This window comes from Erpetoichthys calabaricus, chromosome 10 (assembly GCF_900747795.2).
Source record: "Erpetoichthys calabaricus chromosome 10, fErpCal1.3, whole genome shotgun sequence".
Taxonomy (NCBI): domain Eukaryota; kingdom Metazoa; phylum Chordata; class Cladistia; order Polypteriformes; family Polypteridae; genus Erpetoichthys; species Erpetoichthys calabaricus.
In genome coordinates, this window is record NC_041403.2 from 11,255,181 (window position 1) to 11,277,024 (window position 21,844).

At 44.0% G+C, this 21,844-nt stretch overlaps 1 protein-coding gene across 2 annotated transcripts in view; it reads left to right on the top strand.

Moving 5' to 3' along the window:
* trabd2b (TraB domain containing 2B) overlaps positions 1–21,844 on the top strand; it is a 384,138-nt gene that overhangs the window by 296,623 nt on the left and 65,671 nt on the right. For both annotated transcript variants that reach the window (XM_051932730.1, XM_051932731.1), the window contains exon 5: positions 10,919–11,009. In XM_051932730.1, coding sequence (XP_051788690.1) covers positions 10,919–11,009 — 91 coding nt within the window. The remainder of the gene's footprint in view (positions 1–10,918; positions 11,010–21,844) is intronic.

Here is a 21,844-nt window from a genome sequence, read left to right on the forward strand (position 1 = left end):
TGTTACTTGAACACCGAGAGCCATGGGAGCCATTTGGGAATGACTGCTGGGAGAGAGAAAGAAAGAGAGAGAGAGAGAGAGAGAGAGAGGCCCGCAGTCCTGTTGACCTTGTCTCCCCTCGGATTGGCTCGTTTGGCGACGGTAACATCATACGTCTGACACTTGTCCCGTTCTTCTTCATGCTCTTTACCCCCATTGTGGAAGGTGGCCTTTTTCAAAGTTTTTCTAACAAAAGTGTTGCTTTTGTAGCAGAGTTTTAAAGTCACAAGGATATATACTGCTCAAAAAATTAAACAGATCCCTTTTTAATGAGAGTATAGACATGAAGTCAATGAAACCTCTGGGCTATTGATCTGGACAGTTAAGTAGCAGAAGGGCTTGTTCATCAGTTTCAGCTGCTTTGGTGCACTAGAGGGGCAACATTGAGATGACCCCCAGAACAGGAATGAATGGTTTAACAGGTGGAGGGAGGCCACTGACATTTTTCCCTCCTCATCTGTTTTGTCACTCGTTTTGCATTTGGCTACGGCCAGTGTCACTACTGGTTGCATGAGGCCATACCTGGACCCTACAGAGCTGGCACAGGTAGTCCAACTTCTCCAAGATGGCACATCAATACGTGCCATTACCAGAAGGTTTGCTGTGTCTCCCAGCACAGTCTCAAGGGCATGGAGGAGATTCCAGGAGACAGACAGTGACTCTAGGAGAGCTTGACAGGGCCCCTCATAGAAGTTCCTTAACCCGTCAGGAGGACCCACTGGTATACAATACAATACAGTTTATTTTTGTATACCCCAAAATCACACAGGAAGTGCCACAATGGGCTTTAACAGGCCCTGCCTCTTGACAGCCCCCCAGCCTTCACTCTCTAAGAAGACAAGGAAAAACTCCCAAAAAAAACTAGTAGGGAAAAATGGAAGAAACGTTAGGAAAGGCGGTTCAAACAGAGACCCCTTTCCAGGTAGGTTGGGAGTGCAGTGGGTGTCAAAAGAAGGGGGTCAATACAATACAATATACAGAACAGAACAAATCCTCAATAAAAAATAAAAATTTTTTAGAAGTACGGAGCAGCACTTAATGGTAGATGATATCACATAATAAGATTTGGATAATTTTAGACTCCTGGAGACCTCATCCATCAAGCTGACTCCAGCATTTGGCCATTCCACGGCTGAAACAGTGTTGGGCCAGCCAATCCGATGAAAGGACCCCTCTTTCTCATGATTCCTGCGATCCTCCATCAGGGATGACTTTACCTTAGGCAGGCAAAACAACTTGGCAGGTGGGCCGTGGCACCAAGTGCCACATTTGAGTACCGAGAAGAGAAACAGAACAGGTGAGGGTTAGTATCCAATTCTAACTATCATGTTACTTATGTTTTAGAGCTAATGACTAACAACAGAGATGCAGTCTGTACAGTTAATCAGCAGCTCTAGTCAGGGTGTGCTAAACTGAAGTAGTGAGTCTTCAGCCGGGATTTAAAAGCTGAGACTGAAGGGGCATCTCTTATAGTAGCAGGCAGACCATTCCACAGTTTAGGGGCCCTGTAACTAAAACCTCGACCTCCCACTGTTATTTTATTAATCCTTGGAATCATAAGCAGACCGGCATCTTGAGATCTTAATATGCGCTCAGGTTTGTAAGTCATAATAAGTTCAGACAAGTAAGCCGGACCTCGACCATTTAATGCTTTATATGTTAAAAGAAAGATTTTGAAATCTGTCCTAAACTTAACCAGGAGCCAGAATAGGGATGTAAGGACTGGAGTTATGTGTTCGTATTTTCTTGTTCTTGTAATAATTCTTGCAGCCGCATTTTGTATTAACTGGAGGCTGTATAAAGAACAGTTTGAACATCCAGTGAACACTGCATTGCAGTAGTCAATCCTACTAGAGATAAATGCATGAATTAATTTCTCAGAATCCCGTTTATTTAAAAAACGCCTTAATTTCCTAACATTTTTAAGATGGAAGAAACCTGATTTGGACAACTTTGTGATATGTGCTTTAAATGACATGCTATAGTCAAAGATAACTCCTAGATTGCGGGCTGATTCAGTAAAATTAATGGGGATTCCAACTGAGTTAAATGATGACAGAATATTGTTGTGATCAGCGTCATTCCCTCCAACAATTAACATCTCTGTTTTATCTGTATTTAAAGACAAGTAGTTCTCATTCATCCACTCCTTTAATTCGCTAACACAACTAATTAAAGACAACATTGGAGAAACTTCATCTGATTTAAATGAAAAGTATAACTGGGTGTCATCTGCATACGAGTAAACATTAACATGATGTTTCCTAATGAGAGATCCCAGTGGAAGCATGTACAGTGAAAACAGTAAAGGTCCCAGTACTGAGCCCTGCGGGACACCATATTGAACTTCTGTGTGTAATGATGGAGTCCTGTCAGCACATTTCTGTACATATTGTAATCGATTTGATAAATAAGAACTAAACCAAGCGAGCACGGTGCCTGTAAGCCCAACATCATTTTCTAGCCTGTGCAGTAAAATAGAATGGTCGATGGTGTCAAATGCTGCACTTAAGTCCAACAACATAATTACAGTGGAGTTTCCTTCATCAGAGGATATCAGAATGTCATTTACAACCCGCGTTAGTGCCGTTTCTGTACTATGACCAGTGCGAAAACCAGACTGGAATTTCTCAAATAAAATGTAATGTGTAAGGTGTGACTGAAGCTGACTGGCGACTACTTTTTCTAGTATTTTAGAGAGAAACGGTAAATTTGAAATAGGCCTATAATTATTTAGTATGTGTGGGTCAAGGTCTGACTCTTTAAGTAATGGTTTAATGACTGACACTTTTAGTGTATCAGGTACTGTGACATACAATAATGAACTATTGATAATGTTTAGGATAGGCGCTGCAAGAACATCCATTGCACTTTTTACTAGTTTTGTTGGCACTGGATCTAGGGAACAGGTAGTGGGCTTCATTTTAGAAATTAAAGTTAAGACTTCCTGCTCAGTTACAGGATTAAAATTACTAAAGTGCTGAGTGCAATGTGAGACAGGGTCTGCTAAGCTAGTATTTGGTTTATACTGTGATGCAGAGATCTGGGATCTTATATTTTTAATTTTCTCATTGAAGAAGTTCAGAAAGTCTGTACTGCTAATGTCTGTTGGTATCTGCTCCTTTGGGGAAGGAAGAACAGGATGATCACTGCCAGAGCCTACAAAATGACCTCCAGCAGGCAGGCCACTGGTGTGAATGTCTCTGACCAAATAATCAGAAACAGACTTCTTAAGGGTGGCCTGAGGGCCTGCAATCCTCTTGTGGGCCATGTGCTCACTGCCTGCCTGGCATCTTGGAGCTCAATTGGCACTTGCCATAGAATATCGTAATTGGCAGGTTCACCACTGGTAGGCGTGCTGTGCCTTTCAGAGATGAGGTTCACCCTGAGCACTTGTGACAGACGTGAAAGGGTCTGGAGAACGTTATGCTGCCTGTAAAATCATTGAGCATGACCGGTTTGGTGGTGGGCCAGTGATGGTCAGTCTGGGGAGGCATATCCATGGAGGGACGTGGAGACCTCTACAGGCTAGACAACGACAACTTGACTGCCATTAGGTATCGGGATGAAATCCTTGGCCCCATTGTCAGACCCTATGCTGGTGCAGTGGCTCCTGGGTTCCTCATGTGGCGAGAGTATGCAGGCAGTTCCTGGAGGATGAAGGAATCGATACCATTGACTGTCCCCCATGCTCACTCGCCTGACCTCAATCCAATAGAACATCTCTGGGTGGGACATTATATTTTGGTCCATCCCACGCCTCAGCCTGTCCAGCAGCTCAGTGATTCCCTGGTCCAGATCTGGAAGGAGATCCCCCAGGAAACCATCCGTCGTCTCATTAGGAACATGCCCCCCCACCCCCCCGACATCCCCCAGGAAACCATCCGTCGTCTCATTAGGAACATGTCAGTACAGATAGCCAGCAGGATATTTTTTCCTATTGAGATCTGATGTGTTTTCAAAGTGTTCCTTTAATTTTTTGGAGCAGTGGCCAGGAAATCCTGCCGACTACACCACATGTGACCACCGGGGGCGTTGTAGCTCCCCAAACTCCGGACAGAGTTGCATAGACACAAGTCCTAGTTTAATTAAAAGGTTTAATCTCAAATACCTTGCACAAAGTTTTTAAGAGGTCTATAAACTAAACACACTACAATTCTTTAGTCTCTCTTTCCTTCTCTCCTTTCATTCCTCCAGACAGGATTCATCCACTTCCACCTGACTCTCGCTTCCTGTACTGAAGCGCAGCTGCTTCATGAATACAATACATCTGGTTTCATGACACTGTCTGTTGGAAGTCCCATAAAGCAGGGACCTTTAATCCCTTCAGTGCTTCCTGGGGACACCCACGGAACCCAACAGGGCTGTTCCATGGGACTACAGTACCCAGCATGCCTTGTGGATATCTGCAGAGGTACCGTAACCCAGGGACACTGCCACTTAGCCTTATGGGGAAAAAAAATAAGATGAATAAGGTCCTTCCCCTGTCCTTCCATTATACTGGCCTCCTGGCCGGGTAAGGATTCTTGCAGTTGGGATGCCAGTCCACGTGTGCCATCCACTGCACTGTATATAACTTGATTAATATGAATCTTATGGCTGACTATTGCAGTCTTGGTAAACTTCTAGTGATGGTGGTCCCAAGAGCAAAGGGGACCCATCTTTCTATAGCAGAGGGCGGCAAAGAATAAGGTAAAATGATGTCACATGGAAGGGGTCATTATATATCTAGATTAGCAATAACAATAAGACATTTTATTTATATAGTGCCTTTCCCATGCTCAAAGACCACCATCATTCCTTGACCCAATAAATATCCCTACCTACTTGCCATCCCTTAAACGCTATAGATGTAGAGTTGTAAAAGGACCACCATCACAAACCTACAGCTTAACAGATAAACTACCTGCCATTTCTTAAACCTAATCGACAGGGCTGGGGACCCTTTGAGTCAGCTGGTGAGAGATCCTACCCAGCTTTGCCAACTATAGAATCCCAGAAATTTAGACATTTTTCAGATTCTTTAAAAGGAAGTGTTTAAGCATGCACTCTTGGACCAAACTTTATTTGCAAAGTCTTAGTGTTCTGTTCAGCCCGACTCAAAACACTCATCTGAAATGAGACAGAGGGGCTCTTTGACTTCATGGACGTTTGTACATCAGAGACTTTAAATGACATCCGCTATCAGAGTTCTGAAGTTGTGGGAGGAACAAAGACACATCCTAGCAGATAATGAAAGGAACGATCGAATGAACAGATAAACATGAAATGTGCTGCTTAGTAGACAGAGAGACAGACGAGGCTGTAGTCTGATTCTGAGTCTGTGCGGCCCTCTGCAGGTTGATGCCCATCACCCTCACCCGTCTTGGTCCTGGTGCCCACTGATGCCATGCTACAGATCTGTACAACCCTTAAAAGGGAAAAGTGTCAGAGTGTATGCGTCTACAACCAGAAAGAGGTGCTGAGCAGGGAGGGGGGTCATAGATGATCACTTGATTTAAATGGAGACAGTCTCCCGCGTCAGATTTAAATATTTAAGCCGGACCACACGGTAAAAGCCTGAGTGAAATGTCTTGTTCTTTTTAAATATTTTTCCTTTTGCTGTAATTGTCATAATTAGACTCGCAGCCCAAGGGAAACAATTATGTGCTGCCCCTCTTTCAGCCCGTCAGCAGCAGTTCACAAGTTTTCTTCCTTTTCAGCGTGACAATAACATGAAAAAAAATTAAAAACACAGCAAACTCCACAAGAGGCCATGAGGTTTCCTGTCAAGTGCTCAGCACCTGGTCACTCAGCTGGTGGACGGGCAACAAACGTCTCATTCACAGCCAGGCTGGCCCTCCACACAAAGTCACGTCTTGAACTTCATCTGCATAACAGGAAGGCTTAGACTCCCCAGTGGACTGCAGTTAGCCGAGGGGGGGGCTGACCGCCTGGTATGGTGACATGGGACCTGTCGACGCTGGTGACATGGAAGGAAACAATTAGGACACTTATGAAGGAATTATTGTGAAAGTAGCATTAAATATTTAATTACAGGCCTGTCATAATGAATCAGCAGTCAGGTAGAAGCAGCTGGACCACTGAGCTCGTTGGCTGTCACTCGTCACTCTGTGCTTCAGTTTGTACACTGTTTGTCAATCTGTATATAGCGCCTTTCATAGCCATCGATTTCAAATTGGGATCTATCTATCTATCTATCTATCTATCTATCTATCTATCTATCTATCTATCTATCTATCTATCTATCTATCTATCTATCTATCTATCTATTATTAATATATATAATATAATATACTGCGGTGGGTTGGCACCCTGCCCAGGATTGGTTCCTGCCTTGTGCCCTGTGTTGGCTGGGATTGGCTCCAGCAGACCCCCGTGACCCTGTGTTTGGATTCAGCGGGTTGGAAAATGGATGGATGGATGGATGGATAATATAATATAATATAATATAATATCATATAATATAATATCATATAATATAATATAATATAATATAATATAATATAATATCTATCTATCTATTCTATCTATCTATTCTATCTATCTATCTATCTATCTATCTATCTATCTATCTATCTATCTATCTATCTATCTATCTATCTATCTATCTATCTATCTATCTATCTATCTATCTATCTATCTATCTATCTATCATATAGTGCCTTTCATATCTATCTATCTATCTATCTATCTATCTATCTATCTATCTATCTATCTATCTATCTATCTATCTATCTATCTATCTATCTATCTATCTATCTATCTATCTATCTATCTATCTATCTATCATATAGTGCCTTTCATATCTATCTATCTATCTATCTATCTATCTATCTATCTATCTATCTATCTATCTATCTATCTATCTATCTATCTATCTATCTATCTATCTATCTATCTATCATATAGTCAGGATTGAACCGACGACTCTTGATTACAAGTCAGCAATTCTTACCGCTGCACCACGGACACTGTTATACCATCCTTGAACCTTTTGTGAAAGTGTTTATTTAATCACACATATCACACATTATATAGTTTATGCCTACATTTTGTCAGTTATTACTATCCATCCATCCATCCATCCATTATCCAACCCGCTATATCCTAACACTGGGTCATGGGACATTTATTACTAAAATATGAAACACGTTTCTGTTTTAACAATGTGTTTACACAGATTATTGTAGAAACGGAACACATGTGAAATGCATGTGTTCCAAATAACGATCTATTATTTGCACTCTAAAACTCCAGCACTTCACTCCCAGATAATCAAGGCCTGAGCTGGGAGAACTTTGTGCACATTCTGCGGTGGTTGGGGGATGAAATAGCAGGCTGCTAGATGCTTGTCTTTATCGGCACATTTACAGGATAAAAGACGCTGATGGAGAAGTGCGAACGGATGTAAGGTGGGCCAGATTTACAAGTCTTTGGTAATTCTAGTGTTAACTAGAAACCTGAAAGACGCAGAGGGGATCGCAACGGTCCGTCTATTTGTTACTACATCTCTTCATGCTCATTTGGATTATGTCTCGAATACTTTGGATTACAGTTGCCGTCCTGTCCCTTCTTGACCATGTGAGTTTGAACTGGTTGGATATGTCTTTGTCTGGGGAGCGCTCCTAATCTCTTCATCTCCTCATGACTCATCAGGAACCCGGTAGGACAAAACTTTACATTGCTTTAAGAAAGCTGTTCCATGCACACATGCATCATCATCTTCTGCATCTGCTAGACTGACCGGTTTTGGGCCTCGTTAGTTGTGTTTATTGATTGTTGTTACTGTTATTGTTTACTATCGCCGTCGGGAAGCTGGGGAGGGCCTTTACATATGTGAATTTTGTTATATTGTGTGTTCTTATATATATTTCATTTTTATTTATCTCTTCATTGAGCCACTAACATAGTCTCTGTGAGTGAATGTATGTGTGCCAAGTCAAGGCTGGGTGCGTTCCTGGGGTCCCCAAAATAAATGAAACAAATCACCGTCTTTGGATAGTGTGAATCTGAACGTCACCATGACCGCTGCACAGTTGAATAATTTGTTACCTGAAAGTCCCCAATGCTAGCGTGTCACATCGAGGACGTGTAGCATTGTTTAGGAGTCGTATCGTTTGACAGACCCGGTCACATGTTTACTGTCGTGTGGCGTGGTAGCTGGTCACATGATTTGTTTCAATAGTGTCTGTCCATCCGGTGCCAAATGTTTTCAACATGGCGGCACACTAAGTTCCAACAACTGGTTTGAAAATCTCAGAAGTAAAGAAACAAAAACAAACTCTGATCGGCTTTAGTCAAATTAACTCAACATTAATACAACACGACATTAATTAGATGGCATTCATGAGAGGTGTGGGGGGAAATAAAAGAGGGGACTGGGCAGAGGGGGACTTGACTCCCACTTTTGTTAACCCCTCAAGCCTTCCTCCTTTTTGCGTTTTTGACATATTTGTTTCTCTTTCACTTCTTATTGTGAAACCTTTTCCTTGTTTTCATTTTTTCGCTTCTTTACGAGCTTCGGCATTTGTTTCCAATTTCCTGAATGGAACCATGGGATTTATTTTTTTTGACAATATTTCATCTGTACTGTAAAATAGAGGAACTTATTTTGTTTATATTATGACCAGAGGTTTTGTTGTGTTCCTCTCTAACTTTTCAGAAAATTTTGAGATTTTTTTTTTTTAACTGTTTAAGTGCCTTTGCTCCACATTTAGGCCTGTGCAGGCTGGAAATCTGCCAGTGGAGTTTGGGGCTAGGCTTCCTTCGGATGTGAGGCCTGCTGTTGTGGTACAGATCTGTGCTGCAGTCAGGGGTGGATCTACCATTAGGGCATTCTGGGTGTGTGTCAAGGGTCCCATGATGACAGGGGGACCTTTTCACAAACCCCACCCCTCCCAAATTGTTTAAGTAATTGAGTATTATTATATTATTCTATATATTAATATAACATCCATCACCACATTCTCATTTCTTCCACATCCAACGTCTTCTCCTGCTGTGCTCCCTTTACTGTCCGTGTCTCCACTTCATCCATTATTGCTTCTCTTGAAAGCCTTTCCTTTAACTGTTGCTTTAATTCTTCAATCACACAATCCTCCAGATACCGTCATCCAATTGTCCCATCCACACTGTGCTCTGAGGGTGATCTCTGCATCTAATTGTTCATCTCGGGCTACCACTGATCTTACATATTTAGACTTCTCCACTTTTTCAATGGCCCCCCTGCTCCCGATATCTCAGCAAAATGATGAAGGTCCAAGTCTTTAGAGTCCTGAAGCTCCCTGTTTTGCTATATGGTTGTGAGACATGAACGCTATCCAGTGATCTAAAATGAAGACTGGACTCTTTCAGTACTGTGTGTCTATTCGGAGAGTCCTTGGGTACTGCTGGTTTGACTTTGTGTTGCTCATGAAGTCCCAAATGAGGTACATTACCTGCATTGTGAGGGAGCATCAGTTACAGCACTACGGTCACGTGGTGCATTTCCCCGAGGGTGATCAGACTCACCGGACCCTCATTGTTGAGGAGCAGGCCAAGGGGACGCCCATGTAACACTTGGCTGCAGCAGATAGAGATTCATTTCCTGAGGATGGAGCTGGATGGCGTGTCTATCTAGGGAGTTGCCAACCAGGATCCTGAGCTATTTCATTGTGCAGTGGGTGCAGCAACACGCTGTACCAATGCAGGCTCCCCAACCTGACCTGACTTGACCTGACCCCTGCAGGCTAACTTCAGAATCCTGGTTATCATTATATCTCATATATTCTGTTGTCTTCTTCCTATTTATCTCCAGGCCTCGATCTTACAATGCCCTTCTCCATTCTTCCTCTTTACCTCCTCTTTTCCGGTGGTACACAACACATTGTCATCAGCCCAAAGCCTGCACTAGAGGGACTCAACACATCCATAACCAGATCAAATATGAATCTGAATTTGAATTTCCCTATGAGATTAATAAAGTTTATCTCTTCTTCTTCTTCTTTCGGCTGCTTCTGTTAGGGGTTGCCACAGCGGATCATCTTCTTCCATATCTTTCTGTCCTCTGCATCTTGTTCTGTTACACTCATCACCTGCATGTCCTCTCTCACGACATCCATAAACCTCCTCTTAGGCCTTCCTCTTTTCCTCTTCCCTGGCAGCTCTATCCTTGCCATCATTCTCCCAATATACTCAGCATGTTCAAACCAATGCAATCTCGTCTCTCTGACTTTGTCTCCCAACCGTCCAACTTGAGCTGACCCTCTAATGTCCTCATTTCTAATCCTGTCCATCCTCATCACACCCAATGCAAATCTTAGCATCTTTAACTCTGCCACCTCCAGCTCTCCAAGGTCTCCTCAACCTGCTCCCTACTCTCACTACAGATCACGATGTCATCAGCAAACATCACAGTCCACGGGGACTCCTGTCTAATCTCATCTCTGAACCTGTCCATCACCATTGCAAATAAGAAAGGGCTCCGAGCCGATCCCTGATGTAATCCCACCTCCGTCACTCCTACCGCAGACCTCACCACAGTCACACTTCCCTCTTACATATCCTGCACAACTCTTATGTACTTATCTGCCACTCCTGACTTCCTCATACAATACCACAACTCCTCTCTGGGCACCCTGTCATATGCTTTCTCCAGGTCCACAAAGACTCAATGCAACTCCTTCTGGCCTTTTCTGAACTTCTCCACCAACACCATCAGAGCAAACATCACATCTATGGTGCTCTAAAGTTTATCTCATCCACTCTAAACTAAATATGGTAATGGTGTCCACTTAAAAGGCACAATATGACTGACTAAACAGCACCTAAGCTGCCCGCTCTGCATGACTGCAAACTTGCTGGCGTCCTGAAGGGCCACCTCTGCTCTTTGTTTCAGGACACTTCCTAGGTAACAACACCGTGCTGGATGTCCTGCGTCAAGAGGGTTATGAAGTGGAGCACATCCCGGCTGGAGAGAGCATCTCTGAGTGAGTACAATGTGGTGGGCACTGTAGTGAGGTGGGGGGGGTTGGTGACGTGGAAGGCAACTCACTGCAAGGGTCTGTTTCAAGGATCCTCCAAATGGCGCTTGTTTACAATACAAAAATACGTTCACAGGCCTAGGAAACGACAAACAGTGCGACCGCACCACAGCACCTTCACGTCCCTTCACTGTCTGCACACTTTATTCCGTTGTAGATTTCATTTTTAACAGATAAATTTGCCATTTTTGCCCATCAATCTACACTCAATGACCCATTCTGACAAAGTGAAGGACGTGTTTGCAGAAAGGTTTATATCAAAAACGCTCACGGAAGTATTTACACCCTTCATTTAGTACTTTGTGGAAGCCTCTCTGGCAGAAATTCCAGCATCAAGTCTTCCTGGTAAGTCTCTTGTAAGAGTTGAATTGGCTCCCAGATTCAAATTGCACCTAGCAAGTGACCAGGTAATTATTAAAAGAAGCCCGACTTTATGATCTGACGAGTTTGTGCTCGAGTTGTTATATTTTATCTTCTGAGCTTATGCATAAAGGCTGAAACTGTTATTTTATTATTCTCTACTAGTCATTTAGCCCGTTACAATACCGGTGCTAGAACAGTAGTGTATAAACATTAGTAGGAACAGTCTATATTAAATGGCAAGGGACTTTGACCTCATTCTTTTTGTTGGTCGTATTTTTCTTTGTCGTTCAGCCTTTCTTTTGTTGATGTTTACTTGCTGAGCTGACCGTTCTTCATGGGCTGCCGCCGTGTATTGTGTGTCCTTAATTTTCTGTGACAGTAATGCTGTCCTGTATGTCCGCTGGCTTGTACGTCTGTAATATACCTTTAATTTTCTCTGGCGGTAATACAGGCGTGCGCGTCGGTAATATGCCTTTAATCTCTTCTGACAGTAGATAGATTTCAAGTCAAGTCAAGTTGGGGAGCATGCACTGGTACAGTACGTTGACATGACGATAACAACTCGTCAACAACTTGCAACCCCCCAGGCAGACACGCGGTCCAGTCCCACCCTCCAGAAATGACCCCCTATCTGTCGCAGCCAGGTGTTACATGGGTGACCCCTTGGCCTGGTCCAGCCACTCGGGTCACCGACAATGAGGATCTTACGAGCCGGATCACCCTCAGGGAAACGCGCCACATGGCCGTAGTGCCACAGCTGATGCTCCTTCACAATGTAGGTAATGTGCCTCATTCAGGACTCCATGAGCAACACAAAGTCAGACCAACGGTACCCAAGGATTCTCCGAAGAGACACACATGAAGGAGTCCAGTCTTCGTCTCAGGTCAGTGGATAGCGTCCATGTCTCACAACCAGAGAGCAAGACAGAAAGCACCAGGACTCTACATAGATCTTGTTCGGCTTTAAAGTTTAAGTCGGAGACTTGTAGATCGTCCAATTCGCGTTGCCATCAGGGAAAAGTAGTGTTGCCTCCCAATGAAGAGGCATATCGGCGAGAATTAAAAGATTTGTTGTCTGATGAAAGTGAAATCTGCAAACACTACAGGCAAAATATCAGACTCTACAATAATCTGCTCGCATTCGCATCAATCAGTGCTCAAAGCATAGATTCACACAATGATGAACCATACGCTATGAGAATCTGTGGTCCCGCAACAATTAAAGCTACGACAAGTTTATTTTCGAAGAAACCACAGTTTGGTCAGGTGTATATTAATGATCACGGAGAAGCGATGCAACGTAGAATCGAAAGAGTATGTAACAATTCCCATGAAAATAACAGTCTGTTTAAATTGTATATCCGGATAGATAGATAGATAGATAGATAGATAGATAGATAGATAGATAGATAGATAGATAGATAGATAGATAGATAGATAGATAGATAGATAGATAGATAGATAGATAGATAGATAGATAGATAGATAGATACTTTATTAATCCCAGGGGGAAATTCACATACTCCAGCAGCAAAAAATATTAAATTAAAGAGTAATAAAAAAAATGCAGGTAAAAAACAGACAATAACTTGAATAATGTTCAACGTTTACCCCCTCTGGTGGAACTGAAGAGTCGCATAGTTTGGGGGAGGAATGATCTTCTCAGTCTGTCAGTGGAGCAGGACAGTGACAGCAGTCTGTCACTGAAACTGCTCCTCTGTCTGGAGATGACACTGTTTAATGGATGTAGTGGACTCTCCATAATTGATAGGAGCCTGCTGAGTGCCCGTTGCTCTGCTACGGATGTCAAACCGTCCAGCTCTATGCCAACAATAGAGCCTGCCTTCCTCACCAGTTTGTCCAGGCGTGAGGCATCCTTCTTCTTAATGCTGCCTCCCCAGCACACCACTGCGTAGAAGAGGGCACTCGCCACAACCATCTGATAGAACATCTGCAGCATCTTACTGCAGATGTTGAAGGATGCCAGTAATTGACAGTAATACTGGCTTGTATGTGGCTGTAATATGCGTCACTGTATTGTGTACCTTTAATTTCCTCTCGCAGTAATACTGGTTTGTATTTCCGTAAAACGCCTCTAACTTTCTCTGACAGTAATATCGCGCATCGCACCGTGCCCCACGCATGCGCACTTCACCAGAAGACACACACACATGGACACCTGGATGCACACAGGGATTTTATTAAAGAGGATGATAAATGCATTTTAGCTATTTTATAGCAAACTAGCCAACCCGCGGCATAGCATCCATCCATCCATCCATCCATCCATCCATCCATCCATCCATCCATCCATCCTCTTCCACTTATCTGAGGTCGGGTCGCGGGGGCAGCAGCTTGAGCAGAGATGCCCAGATTTCCCTCTCCCCGGCCACTTCTTCTAGCTCTCCTGGGAGAATCCCAAGGCGTTCCCAGGCCAGCCGAGAGATATAGTCCCTCCAGCGTGTCCTGGGTCTTCCCTGGGGCCTCCTCCCGATTAGACGTGCCCGGAACATAGCATACGTAGCATACGCCGCATAATTATGTATTGATGGGTGAACACTTCCTGAACGACACAGTTGTAAGTACTTGTAGATTAAGGTGTAGTGGGTCTTCGTTGTTGACGCTTAATATAGCTTGCGTACTGTGAGGTTCCAGAGTCACAGTTGAGAAACACTTTTTTAATGTCTTTTAAGCACAGGGGAAACAATGAACATGTGAAACATCCGTAATGTAATAAGCCACCAAGAAAAGTAACATTGCAACAATGCACGCTACGACCCGATCGCTGTAAACAGAAGTGAAAACAAAATCGAGGCCGGTGCATTCTTTAACTGCCTTGTGGCGCAATGGTAGTGCTGCTGCTTTGCAGTAAGGAGACTGTGGAAGATTGGGGGTTCGCTTCCCGGTTCCTCCCTGTGTGGAAAGTGCTTTGAACACTGAGAACACCGCTATATCAATGTAACGAAGTATTATTAATCTTATGTGTCCAGCGCTCTCTCTCTCGCACGCCTGTATGTGTGTGTGTGTCGCTCGCTCTCGCTTTCACTCTCTCTCGCTCGCTACACGTGTTCCGGCAGGCATACACCGCATAATTATTTATTGATGGCTGAACACTTCCGGAAAGACACAGTTGCCTAAAAGGAGGGAAAAAAATGAACATTTGCAAAATCCATAACATTGCTTTCAGTAAGTACAATGCACATTGCACACACGTTTAATTTGTCAGCCACTTTTTGCCAGCTGTCTTTTCTGGTTTGGCCTGCTTTTGCAGTGTTACCGCTTGTGCATATTAAATCTTGAAATCCTTCGAGTAGCTAATTAACTAACACCCACCCACACACACACGCACACACACACAGCTTGTGTAGAAGGTCAACTGCTGAGAGAGCGTCTCGACTGTTGCAGGGCCTGCATCGGTGAAGCAGGTGAGACGCTAATGAAACAGAGGCACAGGGCTTATTGGTTTTTAAAGACTGCTTCCTTCATTGTGTTTTGAGAGGGAAACATACAATTGTCCATGACTGACAATTGGAGGACCGCCGTCGCACGCTCATTCAGCGATTCACAACCGCGACAAACATGCCTCTTCTTACATGGTCCTGCCGCGTCCACCATCGTTCTCAAAGCATGTGCCCGCTCGCAAGAGCAACTCATGGAGACCCGCCCACCAACTCTAAGACCATGGCGTGTAAAACAGTTTGCGATGGTGGTGCATGCGTCATAACTGAAAAGAATAATGAAAAGTGAACGTGGCTCAGAGGTGCATGTGGAGTCTAGCAGAGACGAACGTGAATGACGCCCTGTGTCGTGAGGTGCTGCGTCCGAGGTGGTGGGCGTGGCTCGGAGAGTTGTCGTCGTATCCAATGACGTAATGTTTTGTGAGTTGCTGCGTCCGAGTTGGTGGGCGTGGCTCTGTGAGTTTTCGTCGTATCCAATGGTCTTAGAGTTGGTGGGCGTGGCTGTCTTGCGTGCTTTCCATGGGTGGCTACTTGTCAGCGGCTTAGTGAATTATATATATATAGATACTGTATATATATATATATATATATATATATATATATATATATATATATATATATATTGTGGACCACTGGGGCGCATACAGCCGCCCCAAACCCAACACAGGCAAGCAGACACAAGTTTTCCACACAACACACAATTTATTTACAATCGGGGAGCCTCTCTTCCTCCCCATGGCACAGTCCCAAAACACCACAACACAATAAAGCACAGTCCTTTAGATTCTTCCTTCTCTCCATCTCTCGGTTTGTCCTGCCGCCTCCACTCCTCTCCCTGGCAAACTTCGTTTTCCTCCTCCCGACTCTGGCTTTCCAAATGGAGTGAGGTGGCTCCTTTTATTTTGGGAGTGTTCCAAGTGGCTCATCAGCATTATCTGGAATCACTCCCAGGTGTGGTTGAAGTCCTCTATAGGGCTCTGTAGCTCCCCCTGGCGGCCCCCACGGAATTCAACAGGGCAGCACCACAGCATGCCCTGTGGAAATCTGTGGTGTCACAGGCACCCAGGAGGGCTGCCCTCTAGTGTCCCAGGGGAGTTATTGCCTCAGTGATGCTCTCTCACCCAGTCGTTCCATTCCATGGCCGCCCGTCACAATATATGACCCTTCACTCTCTTTTCTCTGCCCTGAGATGGGCGCCTAAGAGGTGGGGGTGAGCCAGTTTGCAGACCTCCAGGTGGAAGGTCCACGGAATTAACAAGAACTTCCACACCTCGCCTTCGTGTTCCGCTACTCGATACAACAGATCATTTTCCAAAACAAAGTAAGGTCCCAATGGTGGGGACTCTTCCGACAATGTGCCATCAATGGAAATGATGGCATTCCGGGCAAACTTCAAGGAATCATCGTTCCACTGTTCTTTTTTAAAAGAAGCCAGCGTAGAATGGAACTGGTAGTCTATGCCAGCGACCGGATCTTGTGGAAGGACCGGGTTAGTGACTATCCTGGGGCTTCTCAGACCACCGTACCTCCTTTCCACTTCACCGGCTCTGCCGCGATCCTTGCATTCCTTTTTCTCTCTCTTATCATCTCATCTTAATCTCCTTTCCTTCATTGATCCCCCTGTCAGACCACTTTTGCCCACAGCTTGTGCAGATAATACCAAACGACCCACGGACCCTCGCTGAGGATGTCATGCTAAGCACAATTAGCAACTTCCTTCATCAAGATTCCCACAGCCATTTGCCTTTTGTCTCTTCACATATACACAGACCTACCATCAGGACATCCCCGGGTGTGCGCCCAGGGACCTGGGACGGCAAAGGTCCTATTCTCCAAGACTCCCCTACAAGCTCAATGAAACAGTCGATTTTCTGTAAGTCAACGTGAACAAGGAGGACCACCCTCCCTGCCTGATGATATGACTGAGTATCTGCACGCCAAAATCAAACAAGAGAAACACCACAATGTGTTAAGCGACCCCAAGTCTGCACACTGCCTTGATCAACTCTCTGTTAAGGGGCGAAAACACCAAGGGACCTATGGGGGTCTTAATCTGGCCTTGGTGCTGCCACACTGTTTTAAAAGAGAATTTCACACAGCCACGGACCCCCACACGAGCTTCACCATCAGCCCAGAAAATCTTTTTCCTCATAATCTTAGATTCCTTTAAATGCCATTTAATAATAATACTACTACTAATAATAATAATAATAATAATAATAATAATAACTAGGGAGCTCTGCCCCCTGCTTGCTTCGCTCGCCAACCCCCAGCTCAGTCACTCGTGTATGGGAAGCGGATGTACAATTTAAACAGATTGTTATTTTCATGGGGATTGTTACATATGCATAATAGAACTAACTATTTTACATTACAGTGAGTAATTAACCATACTAAAAAAATAGTAAGATGTAATTAATTGAAAGAAAATTATGTTTTATGTCGTGTTATTCATTGCGTTATACGTTTTCATTCTGTTTGGCTTTGAAATTCATACACAAATACTTTTTAAACTTATACTTTTACTGTAAAACTTTAGTAAAAACAATATTTGGAATTAACTTTTTGTCAATATTGTGTTGAAGTTTGAACGTTGTGCAAACTTTTTAGGCAGGTGTGAAAAAATTCTGTAAACAAAGAATGCTTTCAGAAATGGAAGTGTTAATCATTTATTTTCATCAATCAACAAAATGCGGTGAATGAACAAAAGAGAAATCTAAATCAAATCAATATTTGGTGTGACCACCCTTTGCCTTCAAAACAGCATCAATTCTTCTAGGTACACTTGCACAGTTTTTGAAGGAACTCGGCTGGTAGGTTGTTCCAAACATCTTGGAGAACTAACCCCAGATCTTCTGTGGATGTAGGCTTCCTCACATCCTTCTGTCTCTTCATGTAATCCCACACACACTCGATGATGTTGAAATCAGGGCTCTGTGAGGGCCATACCATCACTTCCAGAACTTCTTGTTCTTCTTTACGCTGAAGATAGTTCTTAATGACTTTGGCTGTATGTTTGGGGCCGTTGTCCGGTTGCAGAATAAATTTGGGGCCAATCATACGCCTCCCTGATGGTATTGCATGATGGATAAGTATCTGCCTGTATTTCTCAGCATTGAGAACACCATTAATCCTGACCAAATCTCCAACTCCATTTGCAGAAATGCAGCCCCAAATGTTCAAGGAACCTCCACCATGCTTCACTGTTGCCTGCAGACACTCATTATTGTACTGCTCTCCAGCCCTTCGATGAACAAACTGCCTTCTGCTACAGCCAAATATTTCAAATTTTGACTCATCAGTCCAGAGCATCTGCTGCCATTTTTCTGCACCCCAGTTCCTATGTTTTCATGCATACTTGAGTCGCTTGGCCTTATTTCCACGTCAGAGGTATGGCTTTTTGGCTGCAACTCTTCCATGAAGACCACTTCTGGCCAGACTTCTCCAGACAGTAGATGGGTGTACCTGGGTCCCACTGGTTTCTGCCAGTTCTGAGCTGATGGCACTGCTGGACATCTTCCGATTTCAAAGGGTAATAAGCTTGATGTGTCTTTCATCTGCTGCACTGTTTCCTTGGCTGACCACTGCGTCTACAATCCTCAGCGTTGCCCGTTTCTTTGTGCTTCTTCAAAAGAGCTTGAACAGCACATCTTGAAACCCCAGTCTGCTTTGAAATCTTTGTCTGGGAGAGACCTTGCTGATGCAGTAGAACTACCTTGTGTCTTGTTGCTGTGCTCAATCTTGCCACGACATGAAACGGTCTTCCACAACCTCACCTTGGTAGCAGAGTTTGGCTGTTCCTCACCCAGGTTTAAGCCTCCTATACAGCTGTTTCTGTTTCAGTTAATGACTGTGTTTCAACCTACGTGTGACATTGATGATCATTAGCACCTGTTTGGTAGAATTGGTCGATCAGACACCGGACTAGAATCCTACAAAATCCCTGACTTTGTGCAAGTGGACCTATAAGAATTGATGCTGGTTTGAAGGCAAAAGGTAGTAACACCAAATATTGATTTGATTTAGATTTTTCTTTTGTTCACTCACTTTGCATTTTGTAAATTGATAACAATAAACAATCATTACTTATATTTCTGAAAGCATTCTTTGTTTACAGCATTTTTTCACACCTGCCTAAAACTTTTGCACAGTACTGTACATCGTGACAATGCAACGTATAACTGCCCGTGAGTGAATTTCGTTTCTTTCTCTCTAATAAATAAACCAACTTTATCGAATGTTTGTCCCTGTAATTTGTTAATTGTCATAGCAAAAACTATTCTAACGGGAAACTGTAAACATTTTAATATGAATGGCATATCAAGATCTCTTTTCGTGTCTAATGTTATCCCCTGAAGATGTACTCCATTACCTTTCTTGTCGCCTGTTAAAATTTTACATGTTAGAATTGTTCGACCAAATTTAAATACAACTAATCTTGTCCTATTGCATAGCCCATCACTCAGACATAAATTACACAATAACATTACGATATGTCCTTCTTTCAACAGTAATTCGTGCGGTGGAAGACCGGATGGTGTTCACTCTTGTAAATATTCTTCATGATATTTTAAGTTGATGTTTTCATCTTCCGCACCATCACCACCAACTCTTTCAGCAGAGTTTATTGATACGCACTTAACCAATTTGCTGTGTAACCGATCGACAATTTTCGCGTTAATTCGTTTGACTTCATCGTTTCTCTGTGCTAAGATTGCCCGTGTACTCATTTCTTCTGTTGATATCCCTTTGGGATGAAATTCAGCAATAAGATTTGGACATAATACGTCTTCTTTTATTGGGAACTTAAAGTGAGGAAAACGTAAAGATTTATAAGAGCTGAGAGCGCTGGAACTGTGTCTGACAAAAGCATTCACACCAGTGGGCTGCGTGGGCTGTTAACCAGAAATGGTGGAGAGGAGGGCGAGACCTGAAAAAATCTCTTGGCAATAGTCTCGTCTCTAGATTTTCCTTTATAATAGAGAGATAATAATAATAATAATAATAATAATAATTCTTTACAAGTATGTAGTTCTCTTCAGTGAGTGAGGAGCAACTTGAACCACCACTAATGTGTGGCATTCACCTGGACGATGCCATGGCAGCCATTTTGCGCCAGTGTGCTCACTACACATGAGCTGTTAGGTGATGAAGGAGTGAGAGAGAGAGATAGCCAATTAGAGACATGGGATGATTAGTGGGCCTGAATGACAAGGCCGTGGTGGGCAATTTATCCTAAATATCAGGATACCCCCTACTCTTTATGAAGGATGCCCAGGGGTCTTTTATGACCACATAGAGTCAGGACCTCTGTTTTACAGTGCCATATTTACAGCACAAGTGTCCCCGTCACTGCACTGGGGGGCATTGAGATCCACATATAGACCACAGGTTAAGTGCTCCCTGCTGGAGTCAACAACATCTCTTCCAGCAGCAACCCAAACTTTTTCCTAGAGGGTCTCCCATTTGAGTACCGGCCAGGCCTGAACAGGCTTAGCATCAGGTGGGTGATCTCTTCTGAAGCGCCGGTGGTGTGGCTGCATTCCAGAGAGGTACCCGCTTGCTTTAAGGCTGACAGAGAAAAGAGAGTGTGAGCTCAGAAGCCTTGGAGGCTAAAGCACTATACAAATGGCCTGCACCCTTTCTGGAGGTCTTCTCTTTGTCTTGTTGTAGTCAGTAATGCTGAAAATGCCAGTGTAGCTGAAATCTTTACTCAGACCGACCCCCTTACCCAGTCCTCAGAGGGAACATGAAGGTTATGTGGACTGGCCTGAGTGTGCCCCATGACAAACTGGCACCCAGTCCTGAGACTGCTCCCTGCCTTGTGCCCAGTGTCCGCCACGGCCCCTGAATTACATAATGCTGGCTTGTACTCACAATGGGAAACGCAATCTTTCCCCAAACAAAATGTGGCCGAACATCAGAAGTGAGCCGATGAAGCTGGCAGTGCGAGCAGAGCCTGGGCGTCCTTGACAGAGTCACTCACCAGCCAGCACATTCCGACTGTAAAAATAAGCAAGTAATTTGATGGCACATTGGGGATTTGAAAATGAGTCTGGATAAAAGCGTCGGCTGAGTAAATAAAAAGTAATGGGGGTATAACAAGTGTTCTCCGATGGGGGTTTTAAAAAGACGTTTTAGTGCTCCCTTAATGAATTCCTAAAAACTGAGTATAAATATTCCCTTTTTTACTTTTTACATTCAAGCCAGTGTGACGGTAGCCTTGGGTGGCACAGTGATTAGCATTGCCATCTGACTGCTCCAAGGACCTGACTTCAACAGGGCTGCCCCCACTGGACTACAGTTTCCAGCATTCCCTGTGGGTGTCTAAATGAGTACCAAAGACCAGGGATGCTGCCATGTAGTGGGTCGGGGGGCGCATACAGCCATAATACCAAGACTCCCCTATTTCTCCATTGTATTGGCCTCCCGGCTGGTTAAAGGAATGAGGCCAATCCTGGTAAGGATGCCAGCCAATGCGTGCTGTCCTATATTCTCTTTATATATACATATAAAGTATATTGTAGATACCCCAGGGAATGGATGGGCATCCCACCCAGGCTGAAGGTGGAATCCTTACCTGACCGGGATGCCATAATGGAAGGATGGAATAAATTGGGGCAGTACCTGGCAGGGACAACTTATGATTCCCATTCTAATTGGGATGCCTGAAGATGCTGGCAAGAGAAGACGAAAGGGAGCAGTTCATCCCGCATTACACTAGGTGGCAGTGTCCCTCATATAGAGTGCCAGTCTCGAATTGCAGCTCTGTAGGGAACCCTGGGGGGGGGGGGGGGCAGTGCCATTACCTTCCTGGCTTCTTTATAACCTGGAAGTACTTCCAACTGGCCATGCCATGTCACTGGAAGTGCTCCTGGGTTCACCTTAAACGCGACCCACTGCCATTGCTCAGGGTGGCAAAACTCATTGGAGGAAGAGAGTCTATGTTTTGGCCAGATT